At 31.7% G+C, this 21,976-nt stretch overlaps 1 protein-coding gene across 2 annotated transcripts; it reads left to right on the top strand.

Annotated features, from left to right (window-relative positions):
• The first annotated feature begins 2,076 nt into the window (after nt 1-2,076).
• Nucleotides 2,077-5,653, top strand: LOC110639862 (CBS domain-containing protein CBSX1, chloroplastic). 2 transcript variants are annotated; one of them, XM_021790965.2, is made up of 8 exons: nt 2,077-2,472; nt 2,558-2,645; nt 2,765-2,829; nt 3,394-3,442; nt 4,183-4,235; nt 4,787-4,902; nt 5,139-5,196; nt 5,294-5,653. In XM_021790965.2, the coding sequence occupies exons 1-8, from the start codon at nt 2,272-2,274 to the stop codon at nt 5,366-5,368; spliced, it is 705 nt and encodes a 234-aa protein (XP_021646657.2). In that variant the 5' UTR covers nt 2,077-2,271; the 3' UTR covers nt 5,369-5,653. The 2 variants fall into 2 exon arrangements, with proteins under 2 accessions (XP_021646657.2, XP_021646656.2); XM_021790964.2 differs by having other exon boundaries at nt 2,107-2,472; nt 4,180-4,235.
• Nucleotides 5,654-21,976: the final 16,323 nt, after the last annotated feature.

The raw sequence follows: 21,976 nt of genomic DNA, 5'->3' as shown, positions 1-21,976 counted from the left end.
ACCTATGACCTACCCAACCTGCAAAATAGTTCAAATAACACTTCTAAACTCAACCCATATCTCATCGTCATTATATAGCCCCTCCTGGGCCCTCCAAACTAAGCAATAATCACAACATCAGACAACTCAATTATAAGATTTCAAAACTAATATTTTTCAAAAACTATCCAAACAAACTTTAAAAATTCTATAAACTTGCCCCGCGGTCCTTAACAATATTATAAGACTATTGCAATAGGAATCGTAATTTTCTTATCATCTACGAATATTTTATAAATTTTATTCTAACCCAGTACAAGGCAAAATTTGAGTAATGTAGAGTTCGAGTTTACCTATACCAAATCTAACAACTGGAACGCGTCCAGAACGTTTGAAAACGGTGGGGTAGCCTATAATCTTGACTCAGTTCTGAAATAGTTCTAGCAGCTTATCTGCTCGGTCCGAAATTACAGATCCGGGCGACGATTGAATTTCCACGAAATGAAAGTACATACGCGAAGTCCACAATATCAGAGTTAGAATAATATATATAATAATTATTTGAAAATTAGGGATGTTACATTAATTATACTTTCTTGGATTGCAAAAATTTCATAAATAGTTGAATGTATATATATATACGCACACTATATTTACATGCTTACAAAAATTATTATAATTAACATATATTTTTAGTTTAAACAAAAATTAAATAACGTTACAAAAATTCTCTTACACTATTACTTATTAGGCCTAATTAAGGGTAAAAATTCCAATTTTATCATAAATTTTAATTATAATTTTATTCGAAAATTAAAATTGAAAGGAAATGTGTTCACATTACCGTTGATCAGGATAAAATATTATTCTTTAATTTATAGATCAAATTTTCTTGTGTCGTGGAGTCTCCATCTTCTAAATTTTTGACATAAAGGAGTGTCAAAATGCACTTTATTTCATGAAAAATAATTTATATATGAAAAAATATTATTTATAAAAAATTTATCTAAAAAAATAATATTTTTTTATTATTAAATTGTAATATTAAATTAATAGTACATATTTATATCATAGGTTATCAATATCTAGAAAATAAAAAATGACTTCATCTTCTAAAACTAAGAAGCAATTTTTTTAAAAATAATTTAATTTTTTTTTTAATCAGAAAAATATTTTATTTAATATCTTGAATGCTAAAAAATATAAAAAAATATTTTTTAAAAAAATATTTATGTGAAATAAATAAAATTAAAAAAATTATTATTTTTTTATAATATTACACGTCATATATAACTTTTAGTATTATAGTGTTTACCTCATAAATTAATTTTAATATTTTTAAGCTCAATTAATTATGGCTAAAGGCCACATCTACTTTTTACACAATATTAAAGAAACACAATATAATAATTTTCTTTAAAAGTTTCACGAATAGAATAAGATTATTCAATATTTTCCTTTTTTATTTGAAAATTTATTAATTGAATCTCAAATCTATAGGATGTTGATGGAGAATTACTATCATTATTTTCTATTTTAGGGTTGACAAAATATATTAGAAAAAAAAAAGAACAAAACAAATTATTTTAATTTTAGGGTGGACAAAACAATTACGTTGTCTTGATAGATAAGTGGGAAATTTTGAAATTGTCTCTTGTTTTTGTCAATAATATGAACATTGAAAATTCAACATAAATACAAATTACAACGTCCCACAACTTCTCTTCCAATTAGCATAAATTTTTATTTATACTTTTTTTTATTGCAAAAATAATTCCTCTAAATCCTTAGAATATATATAAACACACTCTATTTTTACATGTTTACAAAAATTATTACCATTAAAAAATTTTAAAATTGAAAAAATTAAATAAAATTATTAAATATATATATATATATAATTTTTTAATAAATTATATTTTTTCTTTTTGAATTATATCGAAATTAATATAAATGTCTTTGGATTTAAAAAAATAATTATTTAATTTTAAAATTTTATTTTTTTTAAATAATAAAAAAGAAAGAAAAAAGCCACCAATAATTTAAAGTATCTAGCAAGTGTGGGTCCATTCCCTCCAAACCAATAGCCTACAAACACCGAGTAAACAAGTCGCGACCGACCAATCGGCGCTTTCATTTCCCTTCTTTTTTCCACATTCCTCTACTTTTCTTTATGAATCTTCCGCTGCTTTCCTTTCAAGAACTCTCTGTATCTCTGCAAATCCTTCCTCCCTCTTACTCTTTTCTTTAACAACCATCAAAACCTTCTTCTTCTTCATCTTCTTCTTTGTCATGGCCTCATCCATGTCTTTAACCACTTTTACAGTTTCTCTTCTTCCTCACTCCCCCTTTAATTATCATTGCTCTCCATTTCTTCCTCTGTTTCCTGCAACTTCTATGCCCAAACGAAATCGTTTGTGCTTCTCCCAGCGTTTTTCTGCACCCCACCGGCTTCCTGTTTCTGCGTTATCAACCGTAACCAACAACGGCTCGGTAACTGAAAAAACTACCTAACTTCTTTATTCCCCTCAACGTCTTTTTTTCTTTTTGTTAATTATTCTTTTTATTTATTTTGTAGGCGAGAACTGGGACATATACAGTTGGTGATTTTATGACAAGGAAGGAGGATTTGCATGTAGTGAAAACTAGCACAACTGTTGATGAGGGTACTTCATTTCCTCCTTCTTCTTCTTCTTCTTCTTCTTTCTCTTCTTCTTGGGGTGTGATTCTTAGAATCGTTTACTTTACCTTTCTTTATTCATGGGCTATTGTGAATGAAATGCAGCATTAGAGGCTCTGGTGGAGAAGAAAATTTCTGGCTTTCCAGTGGTTGATGATGATTGGACATTGGTAATTTCATGAAACTTTCATATGAATTATGTTCTTTTTATTTATTTATTTGGACCAATTCCATATCTCTCAATTCTGTAAATGACTCATGCTAATATGGGGATAGAAATTTTGGGATTATCACATGGATTTGAGTTCATGTATGGAGTCATTACCTTTGGATTAAGCTTAATTAATATTTCAATCTTTCAAGATCCTCAATTTTGAGCATTGTTTTCGCAGTAATACATGTGATTTAATGTGCAACCTATTTTTTGTCCATGTGGGTACTTCCAATCTTTACTGGTATTAAATTCATAACCTACTTAACTTGATAGCCAACCAGCACATTACCTGCACAGCTTTTTTCCCCTGTTTTTCTTTAAAACAAGATGTGCATGTTTTTGTTCTTCCTCTAGTAATCTTTAATTATTATGATTGCTTTTGTACTGTTAAACTTCTATAATCATCTATTTTACATTTATTTGGAATGTTATTGGTTGGTTATTTAAAAATCTCATTCGTTTGATGTGGTATTGCTTTGCTTCAGTAATTTATTTTAGGTTTGATATATACTTGTTGCAGGTTGGCGTTGTTTCAGATTATGACTTGTTAGCACTCAACTCCATTTCAGGTACTTCTATTTCGAATTTTTATTTTTTTGTTTAGTTTGATGAATTGGATGTTTATTGAAAGTTTCTTCCTCAAATGTTTGAAATTGTCAAAAGAAGAATTGTCAACATTGTTTTTAAGACCTGATTTTCCTTTGGGTATAAACTCCTTGTTAATTCTCTATTTTTTAGCTTTGGTGGGGAAATTTTGAGTTGTTAGAAAATGTTGGGATAGATAATGATATGGATCTCAAACACCAGGTTGACATGCATGTTAGGTTTCCAGCTACATAAAGTTATTCTAAAATGGTTATGACGTTTGGTGAAATATTAGAAAGCTTTATGAAGTTGTTGAGGGCTTGATATTACAAGATTGGACTTAGCTAGACTTTAGGACTTGGAGACAGATTCAATATGGATTGGTGAATGTGTAACATAGGGCTCAAGAAAGAATTTTTTTTAAGGCTTTTGCTCTTTAACAGAAGAAATGGATTTTCTGCATCACTTTTTTGAAGAATGATGATTCTTGATTTCTTTAATCTTGAAGATCTGTTTTATCTAAAGCAGATAGTATTGTTTTTCATATGTTTTTATCTGATAGTATTGTTTTTCATATGTTTTTATCTGATTCTGGATTTTGCTATCTTTGATGGCTTTTTATTGATAAGCTAGCACTACAATTTTTCATGTTGGTTTTATATTGTTGTTCTTTCTGAAATTTTGAGGTGAAAAGCTTTTAATTTCTCTCATTTATGACCAGCAGGTGGCAGTCAGGGTGGAGCAAACTTGTTTCCCAATGCTGATAGTTCTTGGACAGTATGTATCAACGGTCTTCTTTGTATTCTGGATGTTGCGTTTTCAATTTGAAGTGTTACAAATGTGTGTGTGTGTGTGAGTGCACCCTCATGTTTATGTAGTTATTATTTATTTGTTTATAAAATTATTCTGACAGATAACTGCAGTTGGAATCTTTGGTATTTCAGAAATTTCCAGTTTGCACCTTTTAACTGCAATGATGTTACAGATTTACACTGTGCATACCAACTAATACAAAACACTGCTAGAAAATTGAGCATAGGAATATGTATAATTTCGGTACTTTTTAAGGCTAGTATTGGATTCAAAGGATAGAACTTGTTTAACAAACGAAGGTTAACAATAGCTACTATCCCTTTCCATTTCAGTGACCATTGAGTGAAATTTGCTGAGTAAGAAATTAATTACTGGAATTGGTATATCTATTTTAGAATTTAGGCAGTCATGTTTTGCTCTCTGTTTTGCTATTCCTTTATTTATCCCTGCAACATGTGTCGTCTTTGTGACTTTTTATAGAACATTGCTTCTCTGATTATGGATGAACATTGCAGACATTCAATCAGATGCAGAAGCTGCTTACTAAGAACAATGGTAGAATTGTTGGTGATCTGATGACACCTGCCCCGCTTGTTGTGAATGAAACCACCAATCTTGAGGATGCTGCTAGGTATTATCATATATCTTCTAGCTCTCCCTCTCTCTCTCTTTTTTTTTTTTTTTTTGGTATAATTGGCTCTGGGACTCGAAATCAAAAATTCAATACCACGCCATACAGCATTTGACATTCAAAATTTATTGAAGATCTAAAAGCAAGCTGAACTGTGCATATAATGCATGCCAAGTTCCTGCAGCTTTTTCCTTGCTTATGAAAATCATACCTTAACCAAATCCTTCCAATCTCAGGTTGTTGCTTGACACAAAGTATCATAGACTTCCAGTGGTAGATGGTGATGGCAAGCTGGTGAGGAGACTACACAATCTTTGTTGAATGTTACTCACAAGGTTATAATTATTAGCAGTGAGTAGTTTCTAATTGATCTCTCTTTCAATGCCAAAAGGTTGGAATTATTACAAGGGAAAATGTTGTTAGAGCTGCCCTGCAGATAAAATGTGCTGGCGAAAGCTCAAGATGAAATTTTGCATTGTGATAAATGTTGGAATTCTTCATTTCTATATGGGGGTTCTGTAGTCTTACATTGAAGAGGAAGTGATCAATCAAATCTTCTGCACTAAGAGCCTCTCTGCTGTGCATCTTTTTCACCAATATTCACTTGTAAGTTCTAGTAAAGTGTTATACATAGGCTTGGCAAAATTTGGGACAGATTATCTAGGATTAAATTTGACTTGGCAGTAATCTAAAGCCAAGTTTTTGCATCATAAATATCATTATTATTGTTGCCTAGCTTGAAGGCATATTACTCACTTGGTAGACTCAGGTTCGAGTCGCTCCCCCTTATCTCCCTACTAAAAAAAAAAGAAAAAAAAAAAATCATTCTTATTGTTGATATCGATTATAGCTGTTCAAGGGTATATATACTTTTGAAGTGTCATTTCTAATGACCAAAACAGCTTTGTTTTAGGGTATGTTTGTTTGAATTGACTTTTGAAATGCATGAATTTAAAAACTTTAGTTTTTATCCTATAGATTTATGCAATCTACCTTGGTTGGGATGTAGATTATATCAGATTTTGCTTATCTAAACCCGGTCTATCATGAACCTAAAATACAACATATATGGTGTGATCCATTTATTAAAAACACGAGTCTTATCTATTTATATCTTGAATCCATGGTAGACCAGATCTAGATAAGAATTTCTCAGACTATATAAATGAAATTGAATGCTATTTTTAAAAATAAAAAGGTTTATAGAATCATTCATTCCTTAAAATTAGGTAATTTGCACTTGGGTGTATATTTATACACCCAACCAATGAAAAAGTAATATATTATGATTTTAGATAAGATTTACCATAATTTTATGTAAAGTGTCGTTAATAATTGAATGTGTGTATATATTCAGATGTAAAGAAAAAGTAATTCATTTCTTCTAACCGTTAGCATAAAGAACTGTTCTCTAAAGTGCTGTAAATTCTTGCATCTATGATTCGGAAAAAATTATAATAGTGATTTGAATGTTGCCATTTAAATGCTAAATTGTTTGAAATCGCTAATTTTTTTTTTTATTAATATGACATAAAGTCAATCTTATCATTGAATTTAAGTAGGGTTATTAAAATTTTGATTTTGTTTAAATAAAGTATATAATATATATCAACTAAAATTTCAGCGTTAATATGCACCAAAGAGAAGGGACGCAAACCAAAAGAAGTTCTTTCACAATAGCTTTTATTTGTTATTTTATAGATTGATAGATGGATCAAAGACTCAACTAGTAACTCTTGATTAGTATATTTTCTTAAGCAACTGAAATAGATTTTAGGGTTTTGAGGCCTGGAGTTTAACCCGTGAAAGCTAAATTGGTAAATAAAGCATACTAGAAAAAGACAGAAAGTTAAAAGAAAAGAAAGAAAGAAAGGAACAGGAAGCAATACGGCGTCGTTTTGGGAGCTGGTACTAGGCAAAAAAGAAAATGGATCCTAAAGGCATACTGCCTGCAAAGCCCCTAACTAAATAAAAAGAAAAAGACTGAAAAAAAATCAAACTCACGACAAGAGAATGGAGTAAATTCAAATAGGCAAAATTTTAAATCAATTTGTTGAAATCAATTTTGCATTTATTGTTTAGGTTTGCTTGCCTTTTATTCTATAGATGATAAATGTTTCACACATGCCCACCTACCTAGCCAAATGAGAAGTCTGTATCACCGTTTCAGATTGCTGACACACCTGCTTACGTATCTGCTATTTGCATTACAAGTTTTGCTTCCCAAGTGGGATTGTAAAGAAAGTTAAGTTTGCTTCCATGAATTTGGAATCTCCACCATCTCGCCTAAGCTTCTCTCTGTTCAAAATGTCCATCTCTTTATCTAACTTATTCTTTGAGTGCATCTCTGATGCGATTCTTTGAATGATAGCAAAGTAAATATGTAATAAATAGAGGTTATGGTAGGTAGGGCAGTGTCAGGAATTATTTAAGTATCAAGAAAAAAAAATAATCCATGCAAATTTTCTATATTTAACAAGAATAGAGTAAGAACTAAAGAACAATAATTTTGTAAAATAATAAATAAAAATAAATCATTTAAATTTAAGCGTATTACACAGAAGTAATTTGGTATTCATCGTTATTGAAGTTGTAAATATATGAATTAATAAAATAACCCTTTTTAATTTATAATGGTACAAAATGGTGACTTGATGAATTTTTTATCATGATATCTTATTTATTTGAAATGTATTATTTATATTCAAAACAACTACATTGCATTTCTCACAAAAATAGAAAAGAAAAAGACAAAGTCAATTGATAGATAAAGAAAAAAGAATAAAAAAAAGGAGAGATGTGAGAGGAGAAAAGTTGTGATTCTTGTGAATATGAAAATGAAAATAAGATGAAAAGTAGTATTAGAGAGGGCATTAACGACTTCCTTTGAATATAATATTAAGAAGATTTTTTTTTTTAATTTCAATTGACTTAAAATATCACACAAATATATAGATAAAATCTTTTTAATTTGTTTTTTTTTATTTAATAGTACATCAATTTTATATAATTATTTTTTTTAAAAAAAGAAAAAATTGAATGAATTATTATTTTTTTAATTATTAATTTCTAAATAGGGTTATTAGTAATTTTTCATGAAAATTTTCATAATTTAAATATATAATTTTTGAAAATTTTATGAAGTTGGTAGAGTCAATTGACTCGCTTCTTGCTACGTAAATTAGCCCATGATAGTGGGGAGGGAGGTCTCCCACCGTAAAGCCTATGATAATTAAGTTGGAAATTTGAAGTTAGGGAAAGTAGGATTGAATATAGAAGTAGAGTTTGTTCCCTTCATATATAGGGTCAGCTCAATTTTATACCCTCTAGCTTGTGTAAAATAATTTTTAAATTTGTTTTACCTAACCTCCCTAGTTTGTAATTCGACAATATTTATATCCAAGGATCTCTCTTGTAATATTGGTTCAGTTATTGTTTTCTAAAGAGACGAAGTGTTGCAATGAGGCCGCCATTCTTTTAACTACAATTACATCTTAGGATAGTCCTTAGGACAACACTTTGTCACGAACTGTGCTCTTGTTGGAGTAGCTGAATATGCAGCAAAAGATGTTGGGTGCACATTTAGTGAAAATTAGAATTCATCTAAAGGTGCCTAGAGATTTTGTTGTGAATGTGTCAGGATAATGCTATTTCATTGGAGATCCTGAGGCCAAATGCTTTGACCAAGCCAAGAGACCTTAATTATGATGCTATTAGATGAACATAATATCTTTTGTCGGTTTTAATTGGGGGTTCCCATTACGAGACTTATTAGTGTTTTTTCTTTTTTTTTTTTTAAGATATGAGGAGTTCATTGATAATTGAGGCTTATAGCCCATAACAAGAAAAGGCTCTCACGACTACAAGCATAAACATTCTCAGACCCAAATATAAGAATCCTAACTATCTAGAACCCCCTAGAACCCAAGTCCATGGCCATCAAAAACTTTAGCCAAAGTGGGCAACCCACCCGAACTCAATACTCGACAAACACATAATTGTTGCGCCTTTGCCTATCCTTCACTGAGGGAGATAACACCATAATAAAGATCAAAGCCAAGGTCGTAAACGGTAGTGACGCTAGAAACATATGCCTCAAGCCACAGAAACACTCAGGCTTTGAGTAGATTCATTGGCATGAGGCATAAATGGTGGTGAAACATAGGGCCAAGGGAGAACCCATAGAGTGGAGAAACCATGGTAGTGGGCTTTTTAGCATCCCATTCACGCCTTTCAGCTGATCTCTCATATCATGCCCACGAGCAAACCACCGGACACACAAAACCAACACCATGCAAGACCATTAGAGCTCAAGCCAATGCAAAATGTTTCCATCACCATCCTTCACCAATAGGAACACAGATTAGTAATGGGTTGGGGAGTGGTGCGGGTTTGTGGGGGCGCTCATTCACTTCTTTATCTAAAACTAATCAGACAGAGCTTCATCCTACGCACCCCATATATATCATCAGAATGCCCATAGTTAGCCACAGATCTGCAAAAGAGAAAAAAAAAAAAGAAACTAATTACAACCGGGTAAGGTGTAACGCTCCCACCTTAGGTAGTCCCGTATTTCCAGTGACTAACGTCTGTCCGGACAACTAGGATGTCTGAAACTATCCTTAAATTTAAGTAATGAGTCATAATTTAAATTAATAAAGATCAAGTAAGGTTGAAGAAAAAATAAAAAAAGTGGAGTATAAATTGGTTAAATGTGTACAAGTCCCGGTGATGGGTAACTCCACTGGGAAGTGACTATGGGTTTGGTTGCTATTACAATTCACGTAGGACCTTGTAAGATTCTTAATTAAGGCTTAATTGAAGTATTATTATGAATTAATAGGTCAAAGAAATGAAAAGAAATAAGTTCAAATAAGTAGAGTAAAAATCAAAGTGAAAAACAGAGTTAGGGACTTATCGGGTATTATGAAAAAGATGAACAGAAACCCGATAAGAGCAAAATTTGATCAATTAGATTAAAAGTCAAATATTGATAAAAAAATGAGATTAATTAAGTTAATGAAGTGGGATTAATTTAACTAATTATGATTAGAAAAATTAAATATAGTTAATAGAATAGTCAAACATAATGATTAAGAATTTTACCATATTTACAAGTTTGCCATTTACCATATTTACAAGTTTGCCATTAGGGAATTAAAATAATATAAATATATATTATTTAAGACAAAAGATCATATTCTTCTTCTTCCTCTTGAATGGCCCAACCTCATCTCCCTTCCTCTCCACCAATTTTCTTCCACCCAAGCTTGAATTCCCACCAATCTTTCATCCTACATCACCTCAAATAGCCTAACTAAGTTTCAATCTAGTGAGAGAACCTCTTGTAAGCAAGAAATTTCAAGGATTTAGGAAGGTTACTAAGTAACCAAATTGGGAAAAACTCAAGGTAAGAGAAAACTTGAGTTTAGCAAGTATGAATTCATGTTATCATGTCATAAACATGGCTAAATGTGATTTATGATGAGAATTTCTTGAATTTCTTCAAGGGGGAGATTCTGTCCAAGCTAGCAAGGATCAAGGGAAGAGTAATAATGTTGATTAGAGGTGATATTGAAGAGCCAAGCAAAGATTAGGAGCTTAAATTTGTGATATGTGCACTCTTAATAGCTTGATACCTCCTTAAAAATTTGCTACTTTTTTCATGCTATTAGGGTTTTGACTAAGTTGAATGTAATCATCTAATTTATAGATAGAAAAATAATGTTTAGTGTGTGCAAATGATGTAGTGCCTAATTGGAATCATGTTGCTTGGGTTATGTTAAAATATGTATTGTGAATGGGCATGTTAAGCAATCTGGTTGAATTTGACCAAACTAGACTTTTAAGCCCATATCTTGAGTTCTATAATTCTAAATGACCTGAAACTTGTAGCAAATTAAAGTTAAGATATAATGCTAAAACTTTCATGAAGACAAGTTTCTCAAATTCTGTGTGTAAATATCTTGAAAAATTGCTAGAATTTAAGTTACAAAACCTGGAACCTGGGAGCAGGGCACCTTGAATAGTCTGAAGTAAAATGAGTATAACTTACCCTAGAAAACTCCAAATAAGGTGATTCTTAATTTTTTGAAAAGCTAAGACATAAAGGAACAACTTTCCTGAAGAACTAAATGACAAATTCTGATTGTAACTTGTTCAAATCCGGACTCCAAAAACTGTTCAAAACCTGTCCTGCAATCAGTAAAGTAGTGTATATGAATATATTCTGGTTGTTTGGACATAACTCACTGTATAAAATTCCAAATGAGGTGAATCTTACCTTGTTGGAAAGCTAAAACACAGAGAAATAACTTTCATGAGGACCAATCTGACAAATTATGATTGAGATTTGACTGAAATTGAGTTCTAAAATTTGTCCATAAGTTGCCCTATATTCTAGAATCAAAAGGCAGACATGACTAGATCCTGCTTATTTGGTCATAACTTAAGCTAATTCTTGCATTTACTTGGTCAAATTTCTAATGGAAAACTATGTACACACTCAGGAATTTGCAAGATATTACCATGTCATTCATTAATGCAAATTGTATATATATTTAATATACTTGAATGCAAAAACTATACAAATATGGAAATGGCATGAGGATGTTGGCATACATATCTTGACAATTATGTGAACAAAGAATGTTGAATTAATGTTAATTATGAAAGTTGAGCCAAGTATGCCTAGACAATGAGCATAGGATTGGATAGGTGGGCATGCTATCGGTCAGAGCCACTGAGTGATTAGTATCAAGAATGAAAGTCAGTGTCATACTAGTTAGAGCCACCAAGTGGTCAATACTGAGAATGAAAGCTTGTGTTAATCAGAACCACTGAGTGGTCAATGTCATGAATCCCACTATCCAGTCCATATACTGTTTGTCATAGGTTACTATGGGTACTGGAGTAAAGTTTCCAATTGTGATTGTAAAGACAATAATTTCAAATAAGATATGATAAAGGGCATTTCACCTCATTAAATGGTATGATTTACAAGTATGGATTTATTAACCTATTTTTTTTATGCCATGATGTTATATAATTGATTTAAAACTTTTAAATACTCTTACATGAATACTATGAGCATATTTTGTGTTGATGTGCTTAAGGAAAATTATTTTGTTTTAAATTAAGAGTGCACCACTAAGCTATTTAGCTTAGCGCAAAGATTTATTTCCTCACGCAGTACAGTAGATAAAGTGTAGATAGAGGTTGATAGGAGGTAGATTGGAGAAAAGTCCAGAGTCACCGTATCTCAGACTTTTAGGTAGATGCAACATCATCATCCTCATTGTATAATTTTACTCATATGTGTGTATGACTTATGTTGTAACAAATATTATGTAAACTCACCTTTTGAGACTGTAACCATAATGATGTAAGTTTAATTTAGCCATATGAGTGGGTAATAAAATTGTAAATTAACGATATGTCTTGTGTATATGCAATTGAGGAGAAATGGATATTGATGAATTTGATGATATTCATTAATAGAAATGATATAGTAATTGAGGCTTGCATAAGTTATGAAATGTTTTAACTGGGGAATTGATGAAATTTAGGGAAAACTCTTGCAGTTTCTCCATTTAATAAACATAGATTAATTATTGTAAATCAAATTTTCAATTAAAGAGGTTGCTTATGGTACAACCGCCTTTTGGTATTAAGTAGATTTTATGTTAACACCTTTTTATGTGATGATGGCAAAACTTATTTTTATTAAATAGGCGAGCACATTCAATTTTGAAGTGGTATTTGATTTTTTGAGGGCTGAGATGATGGTTTTTTACTTTCCAATATTTGTCAAGAAAAGTTTATGTTAGATAAATCATATAATATAATATGGGGAAAAGGTTTTTTTTACATTACTTTATTAGGGTAAATGGCACCAACCATTCCTCAACTTAGATAGTTATTTCATTTTAATTACTCAACTTCGATTTGTTAAAATAAAATCCTTTAACTTTAATTTTGTTTTAGAAAAAATCATTTTAACTTGTTATTCGTTTTTTTTAATTAATATTTAATCAAAATATATCTAAAAATTATATTATTTATTATTTATTATTTTTTATATAAGAACTAAAATATTGGTAACATATCATATATTAATAAAATATTATTCTAAAATTTCTTCTTCTTCTTCTTTTTCTTCTTCTTCTTCTTCTTCCATGTTACAGATTAAATTTTAATTAATAATAAATAACATATATATAATTAATAATTCTATTAATAAATTTAGTTAAAATAAAATAATTTCATCGATAACAATTATTAATTAAGTTATTTATCAAGGTAAGAAAGAGCAAAATAAGGAATAAAGGGCAAAAGAGTAATTTTATTTTTTTAATCTAAAAACCTATTATTGTACATGGAACTTTTCCTAAAAAAAAATTAAAATTGAGGGGTTTTACTTTAATAAATTAAAATTGAGTGATTAAAATGAAATAATTATATAAGTTTGAGGGACGGCTAATGTAATTTACTCCACTTTATTATATTTAAAATATTATATTAAATAAATAAATAAGGAAAATCTTGCTTAGACCCTATTTATTATAAACTTAAGATGTAAATATATAAGTTTAACTTATTTTATATATAGGTCTCATCATATATAGTGTATCTTAAATTATGATGAATCAGGTTTACACAATAATTTTTCTATGTATTATGAGTATTTTAACAGGTGCTTTGTAAATAAATGATACACATCATTAAATCTTTTAACATCTATAATATGCATTAATCACTCATTTATTTAATGTAATGCTTTAAATGTAGAGAATATATATAGAAAACTATTTTGTTAGCCTGTTATTTTGTTTAACCACTTTTGATAATGGATGATAATACATCTTACGGTTACTTTCTTAGTTCAAAAATTTTTATAAGGATTGGGAAAAGAATTATCATTTAGCATTAAAATGAGAAGGATACTTGAACTAACTCTAGGAAAAATATATATACTCTAATTTCATGGAGAATTATAGCCGCATCTTTCTTAGAACTCTCTTGTTTCTCTCTGTTCTTTTCCTTGTGAATTTTTTTATTTTGATGCTACCGGTAGTCTTTTTGATTTGACCTAGATGATAATGTGGACCTACAATAAGAAAAAGTATTGAGGTGGATGGCCTTCTAGTGGGCCACTCCGACGCTCAATTCAGTGTTCTTGATCCTTTCAAAGAGAGATATTCTTTTTCAATAGAGAGTAAAAGGAGAACACTACCCTTTCAAAGAGAGACCCAGTCTGTCTTTCGATTGGTATTTATAGGCTTTTAAAGAAAATAGTCGTTGCTCTGTTTAAGGAGGTAATTATGGTTGGATATTTATAGATCTCTGCGATATCTACTTTTTACTGGATTATATGCGAAATTATAGCTCAGTATGAGGAATCCATGTTATATCCATTACTGGGTGTTTGCTTGGCAAGGGTTTTGTTCGCCGTTTTGGGCAAATAAAACTATTATTCGGGTGAACAAAGCTATTGTTCGGGCCTTTCTTTTTGTTTTGCTCGTTGAGTCTTTGTTTAGGTTTTCCATGTTTGAAAGTATTTCTTGCTTTGACTGTCCATATTGGAAATATCTTTGACTTTCTGACTTCATTCTGGGAGGGTGATATCATTAGTCCCCTTACCAGTCTTACGTACATTTATGTTTGCCTTATTTACTCGTCCTGCTGTAAGTGTGACATGATTGTTTGCATGATTCATCAGCACTGAGGACAACTATCATGCGCCCTTTAGGTGGGTGTGAGCTATCATTATTTAAATTTTCCTTGGTAACCGCGAAGGCGGTAGGTGACGGTTTGATTATCGGAGTTAATTAATTGCTCTTTTCCTTTAAAAACTCCTTTTTTCTCTTTCTATTCTTTTACGTTTTTCCTTTGGTTTCTTCTCCTCTGAAATTTTTAACAGTGTGCTTCCTCTTTCATCTCCGATTTACTTTGAGTTACTTCATTTGCAGGTATTTTTGTATTGACATTTGCATGTTCTTTCTTTCCTTTCTCTTTCCATCGAGAAAATGAGTGATTTGAGTGTCGTTGGTGATTCGACGCCACTCCCTGATCACCTAAGGTTGTCTATAGTCAAAACTCAAGTGCTCACAAGCTTTTTTCTAATGAGAAATTGACAGAGGTGATAGAGTTCCCAGAGGTTATAGATCCATATGTCGGCAGGTCAGTTCCAGATGTTGAAGTGAGTTCATTAGGAGGGAACGTGTCTAGGGGGTTTCTGAGACTTTGTTTTCTCTCTCTGGGTAGGATCTTTTGGAATTTTCTAGGGTCTATGGGATATCTACCAAGCAGTTTCATCTCTCGCTCATCGAAGCAAATGGGCGAGCTGATAGTACATACCTTCGTCCTGTGCGGGTAGCGATATATGAAGAGCAATTGAAATTGGGCTTGCATTTGCCATTAGACCCTCTAGATGTGGAGATTTTGAAATAGTACCAAGTGTTCATGTCTCAAATGCATCCCAACTCATGGAGCCTACTCTCTGGATACCAAGCTTTATGCTAGAGGAATTACATGCTTTAGCCAGTATCTTCTCCACGTTTTTTTAGCTGAATGTGCGGGAGAATGAGGAATACTGGCATTTTCATGCTCGAAAAGGGATGGGATTTTGTAGGGCTTCCCCACTCTTTAAAAAATTGAAAAGACAAATTTTTCTTTGTCAAGGATTTAGCAGATAATCAATGGGGTGGTATTCAGACATCGTGAAACTATGTGGTGGACAAAAGGTCTGGTAAGCCGAGACTGGATGCTGAGGAAAAGGAGATTGTGAGGGAGATAAAATCTCTTGTTCGAGATGATAAGATTTCAATGAAAGTGCTCCTCGAGGCTAAGGCCCAGTGGTGGGAGTCGATCTATGTGATAGGGGATCCCGTGGCGAGCAAGCATTATAATAACTTACCTCTTGAGGGTAAAAATCTTAAATTAATTCTTCTGAGTTTATCTTACTTATTGAAATTCTTTTCTTTTTATAGATATGGGGAGTCGAGCGAAGAATATCAAACAGCTTATTCAAAAGAAAAAGAAGGCTGATCATTTGGTAGAGGATATGTCCACAGCAGGCCCCTATAGAGCCATGGTTGATCCTTCCTTGCCTACCCAAAATGCTCCACCCCTGGACATTTAGACTTCTCAACCTGAAATGCAGAGGGTTGAAGTTTCTCTTACTCCTCCTCCATGAAGAAAATCAATTGAGCAGGCATTGGTGAACGAATCAATGTGGATAATTTTAAGCTTGCTAATTGGTTTGCCAAAAAAAAATACGCTATCGGTGGACCAGGCTCGGTTGGAGGGGAAGCATGATTGTAAAACCCCTCACCTGATTACAGTGTAGCCGAGCAAGGTGTGCTACATTCGGTACTGGAGTACCCTATTTTATCTTACTTTATTCCTTTAAAAATTTTATTCTCGTTATATTTTACTATCAATTATTTTTCTATGGAGAAACCAGCAGAGTTTCCCTCATTTCTATTACCATTTGGCATATTTTACTATTCACCTGCTTGAAATTTCAACAATATTTTCACAATAAAATCTCATCACACATTCAATTCTTGCAACTCATTTGCATACATATTCATTCATACTCAATTTATGTATCAAAATTCTCAAACTTCATAATTTATATGATTTACAAGCTAATTTCGTAAATTCACAATTTACATGATGTACAAATTAATTATAATACCATAATTTACATTACAATTAATGACTAATTATAAATACATAAGATAACTTTTGTGAGCCCTATCTACATGCATTGCTGAGGAGGTGACAACTTGAATACTTATGACACTTTTGTAGATCTAGACTCCAAAAATTCCAGTCAAATATCAATTGGGTTTTAGTTTCAGTACCTGCGTAAAGGAAACAAATCCATCGCGCTAAGCATTTCTGCTTAGTGGTGCAATAATATAACAAGAAAATAATATATACAAATAAGAAAGACTGAAGTATAATTCTAAAGTATAATTCTAATATCAATTATTTTATATTCTATTTTATCCCTCTTTGGAAGTGTTGAGTTTAAACAAAAATAATATTCGATATACAGATTAATTCTAGGAGTATTGTATTTTCGGTTCCTACAATTCTGAAAATTTCATTCTAATCTTTTTCCTCATTTCATTCAATACTAATATTCTTAAATAATTTCAATAATTTATATTGCCCAGTTAACCTATGACAAGCTAACTAAACTGGATAACAGGTCGTTAGCACTGGATACCACGGTGCCTCGGGCTGTCATATCATGGGACGCGGAACGTCAACCACGTATGCATTCAGTATGACTAAAAAGCCATGATAACATATCAGTATGGCTAAAAGCCATGATAACATATAATCTGGCATAAAAGCTATGAGTGCGGGCATAAAGCCATGAGTGCAGGCATAAAGCCATGAGTGCGGGCATAAAGCCATGAATACAGGCATAAAGCCTTACGCTGTACTGCTAAAACAATACCCTATTGGCATGCCAATCTATCCAATCTGATACACATGTTTAGGCGATACATGGGCACATAGTACCATTAAGTGTTAATATGTATTACTAGTATATCATTAATTTGTTATAAGTTTTAATTACAGTTTATATCACTTAATTCTATTCCCAGTGGGAACATAAATTTTTTAAATCACAATTATACATAATTTATGCATTTCTCATAATTTATACACTCATTTTATCCTTCATTTTGATCATAATTCACAATAATGATTCTCATATACCATTGTACTCAAAATACTCTTCATTTCTTTCCTAATGAGAACTAAGGTCCTATTCACACATTTATGTGATTCATTTATTCATTTCAAAATTTATATGAATTATCATTTGTAATTCAAAAGATATTTTTACTTACTAGATATTTGTAATTCCCCTTATTTTCTCTCATGTACCATTTAATATTAATGAGTCTATTATTTCATTATATATTCCATTATATATATATATATATTTGTTGTAACATTCTAAACTTTATTTCCTAGTAGAAATATAATATCTAGACTCATTTTTATCTAATGCATATATTCATGAATATCATTTATATAATTCACAATTTATCAATTATATCATCTATTTTTCCTTTATAATTCCTTATCTAATTTATTACATCATTTTACATGTCCCTAGGTTCAAAATTTTCATTTATATTGATTTCCAAACCACATTTCAAAATATATTAACAATGTCTCCTAAGTTCTATTTGTGATGAGAATACAATTTCCATCTACCTATTCTCATAATTTAGGTATACATTAAATCCTTTAAGTGGGGTACCATTGACCCCATTAGCAACTTAAGTTTTTGGTAGTTACTGTTCACTTGACCATTTCCCTTCAAAGATTGACCTTTTAATTCATAATATGTACACAAATGTTTGATACATATTTATACCACATTTTGGGTTCTAAGTTTGTTGGCATTTGCCAATTGCAAATCAAAGCCTTCTAGAAGTATTTTCAAAAATTCAGTTTTTGTGTCTTATGTTTACTGTTCTATTAGGCAATTATAAAGTGAGAATTTGGCCAAATGTTCTAAATCAAAGTTGTTCCTTTATGTGTCTTCTTTAATTCCCTTTTTGAATCACTCCATTTGGAGTTTTGTAGCTCAAGTTATGGCCATTTTACCATAACTGGCCGGATTAACCTGTACCCTGATTTTCTGGGCAAATTTGGTTCTGTCAGATTTGGTGTCCTAACTTGGACTGGCAATTTGAATTGGTTAGGTTTAGAATTTGAGTTTGTGTCCCCCATGTAAGTTGTTCTAAATTGTCTAAGATTTCTATTGATATAAAATTCAGATCATTTGGATATTTCTATACTGAGTTATGGCCAAATGAACAAATACTGTTTATTTGGTTAATTTTCTAGGGCAGTATGTGTGTTACCCAGATTAGGTCAATTTTTAGGGTAACTTAGGTTAGTTTTCTAAATAGGATTTCTTCATGAAAAATGTGGCTTATGGTTTTAAATTTCATCTCCAATTGGCCTCACACCAATTGGAGCTGTCTAGCTCTACTTGTGTTCATTTAAAAACACTGGACTCATAGGTCCAGAATTCCCTACACGTGAATAACACTCCCAATACCACCTTCCCACACTACTACCATCCATAATTCACATTCTATGCACTTCAATTAGTCCATAATTGGTCTCAACATCAACAATTTATCAACATATCATTAAATTCCTAATTTTTTATATCAAACCCTTGCTCCAATTCAAGATTTACATAACACATATCACATTAGGCATACTAATCAATTTCTAATTGATTTCTATACATCAAACACCATTTCTAAACCATTCAAATCCATCAAAAACCATCAAACTATCACTCCCATAAAGCTGGCAAAAAATCCAACCCTTCATTCATGCATTATTTATATCATTTTTCATGAAATTTCACCTTCATTCAACTTAGTTTTAACTTTTGAAGAAGAAAGAAAGCAAGAGTTAGGCACTAACCTCTTTGGTGATTTTTTAAGCTTGTTGACATCTCACTTTCTTTCACTTTCTTTTCTTCTAATTGCTGCCCAAGTCTTGCTATAGTGGTGATGACCAACTTTAGTGAAGATTGAATGAAGTTTTATGGTGTGAAATTTGGGTTAGGAAGAGAGAGAAATGGAAAAAAAAAGCTCTAATGGAGTTTAGGGAAGAGGCTGCCGAAAATGGGAAGATGATGAGCAGAAAATATGTCTCAATTTTAACTCATTTTTTTCCTTTTTAATTACTTTAAGAGTGGTTGTTAAGTTTTGATTAGTGGAGGGCATCATAATGACATCATGGTGATGTCAAAATCCCAATTTTAACTCATTTTCTTTCTTTTTCTTTTCTACTTATTTTTAATTCAATTTTTAGTAATATTTATTCATATTTCATGTCATATAATTTATTTACTCAATTGGACAAGTTGGTAAAAAATCATCTCTTAAGACGAAATGACCAAAATGCCCTTCATTTTGCTTAATAGACTAAAATCGTCTTTACCGATTTTCTTGGCATTCTAATTCCATAGAAACCTCAATAAATCTTTTCTGGAGTCCTAAAAATTATTTCATGAATTTTTCCCTAGGTTTAGGGCTTCTAGCTGTGAAGACAGCAAGTTCCCATCAAGGTCACCCATCGCCGGGGCACCGGCTCATTTAACTTTGTTGTATTTTATAGCTTAAATTTTTCTAAATTTTTCCTTACCATTATTTGAGTTATTTATGACCCCTCACTCTAGTTTACATATAGTTCTAGACATTCTAGCTGTCTGGTCAGATATTGATCACCAGAATAGTAGAATGTACGAACTAGCTAAAGTGAGAGTGTTACAATGATGATGACCTAGCCCTTTGTTCAGTCTCTCTGCTGATGGAGTAGCTGGCATGTATGCAGGTTCTCAGGGAAAAGAATAAGGCACTACAAGGTCAGGTTTTCCCTTAAGAAGCCGAGATGAACTTATTAGTAAATGTTGTGGCTGCTTTCGAGAAATGGGCTAAGGAGATGGAGGTTGAGCTTTAACAGTTAAAAGGAGATTTCGTTGCTCTTCAGGAGGTGTTAGCTGCTGCTCGGGAGAGTCACTCATTAATGCATGTTGAGCTTGCCAAGAAGATTGAGAGTCTAGAAGGGGAGTTGGCTATAACTGATGACCAGATAGCTAAAATTTATGTCAAGTCTCAGAATGACATGGTCGTCAAGTTGCAGAAACGCTATCCGGGAGATGACTTCTCTTGGGTAGAGGAACTTAGGGGAGGGGGAGGGGAGGAAAAAGATAATAAGGCAAGGCAGAAGGGCGAAGGTGATGATGTAAGCCCTTTGCTTGAAAACTTGAAAAGAAATTTAAGGTTTTTTTTATGAATGAATTTGTTTTTGTTCATTCTTTTCTATATATAAATTGCCATCTCTCGGACCCACCGGTCGGGCTAATTTCATAGGCACAAGTTTATTATTTATTTATAACCTGATCATATAGCCAACTCAAATTGTGCGGATAAAAATGGAACTTAAAATAATTTCATTTTACCTCCGTTAGAGTTACCACCATCGCGTTATCCTAGACACATCGTTCTAAGTGAAACGTACATAATTTTATAGGTGAATTGTTTCATCATGGTGAGCATTCTTTGAGGATGATGTATCTATCCTTACAAATTGTTTTAGCCTAGCAGACTATCACCGTGGATGGGCTAAGCATCCTTTAAATTATTTTAGCCTAGCGAACTATTATCGTCGATGGGCTAAACACCCCTTAAATTGTTTTAGCCTGGCGTACTATCACTGTGGATGGGCTAGACACCCCTTAATTTGTTTTAGCCTAGCGGACTATCGCCGTTGATGGGCTAAGCACCTTTAACATGACGTTAGAATAAAAATATGATTTCTTTATTGATAGTATTTCCAAAGGTTTCATATATTCCAAGTTCGAGGGAGTATTCTTCCACTAGTTTCTGCTAACTTGTAAGTTCCTGGGCACACAACTTTTGAAATTAGGTAAGGTCTGATCCAGTTGCATCCTAATTTTCCCGCTTTTGCTAGTCCTCCTGTGATGTCATCTCGCTTAAGCAGTAGGCCTCCTGCCACGAATGCTCAATTTTTAACTTTCCTTATAACACCCCAAATTTTCTGAAAATAATAGTAATGGGTATCATTAGAAAATAGAAAGGCAAATTATTAAAGTTCTAGTGAGATTTCTATTTAAATTTGGACTAGTAAGTGAAGTTCTAAAAGTTCTAGGTTGGTAATTAGAATATTAAAAAAAAAGGGACCAAAATGAAATTTTGGTTAAGTGGAAAAGTGACAGACCCTTTTCCTCTTAAAATTAACCCATGTGATTTTATCTATTCCAGCAAATAAAATAAAATAAAAATAAGAAAGAAGGATGGAAGTGTCTAGAATAATAAAAATATATTTATATATATTATAATAAAACAAAAGAAGAAAGAATTAAATGTGCAATTGACCAATTTTGGCCTGGAGAAAGAGCACAATCAGGAGCTTTCTAGAGAATAATAATAATAATAATAATAATAATAATAATAATAATAATAATAATGAGAGGCGCAAA

The sequence above is a fragment of the Hevea brasiliensis genome, chromosome 14 (assembly GCF_030052815.1).
Source record: "Hevea brasiliensis isolate MT/VB/25A 57/8 chromosome 14, ASM3005281v1, whole genome shotgun sequence".
NCBI lineage: Eukaryota > Viridiplantae > Streptophyta > Magnoliopsida > Malpighiales > Euphorbiaceae > Hevea > Hevea brasiliensis.
The sequence above is the reverse complement of the archived record's forward strand: the minus strand, read 5'-3'. Positions and strand labels throughout refer to the sequence as shown.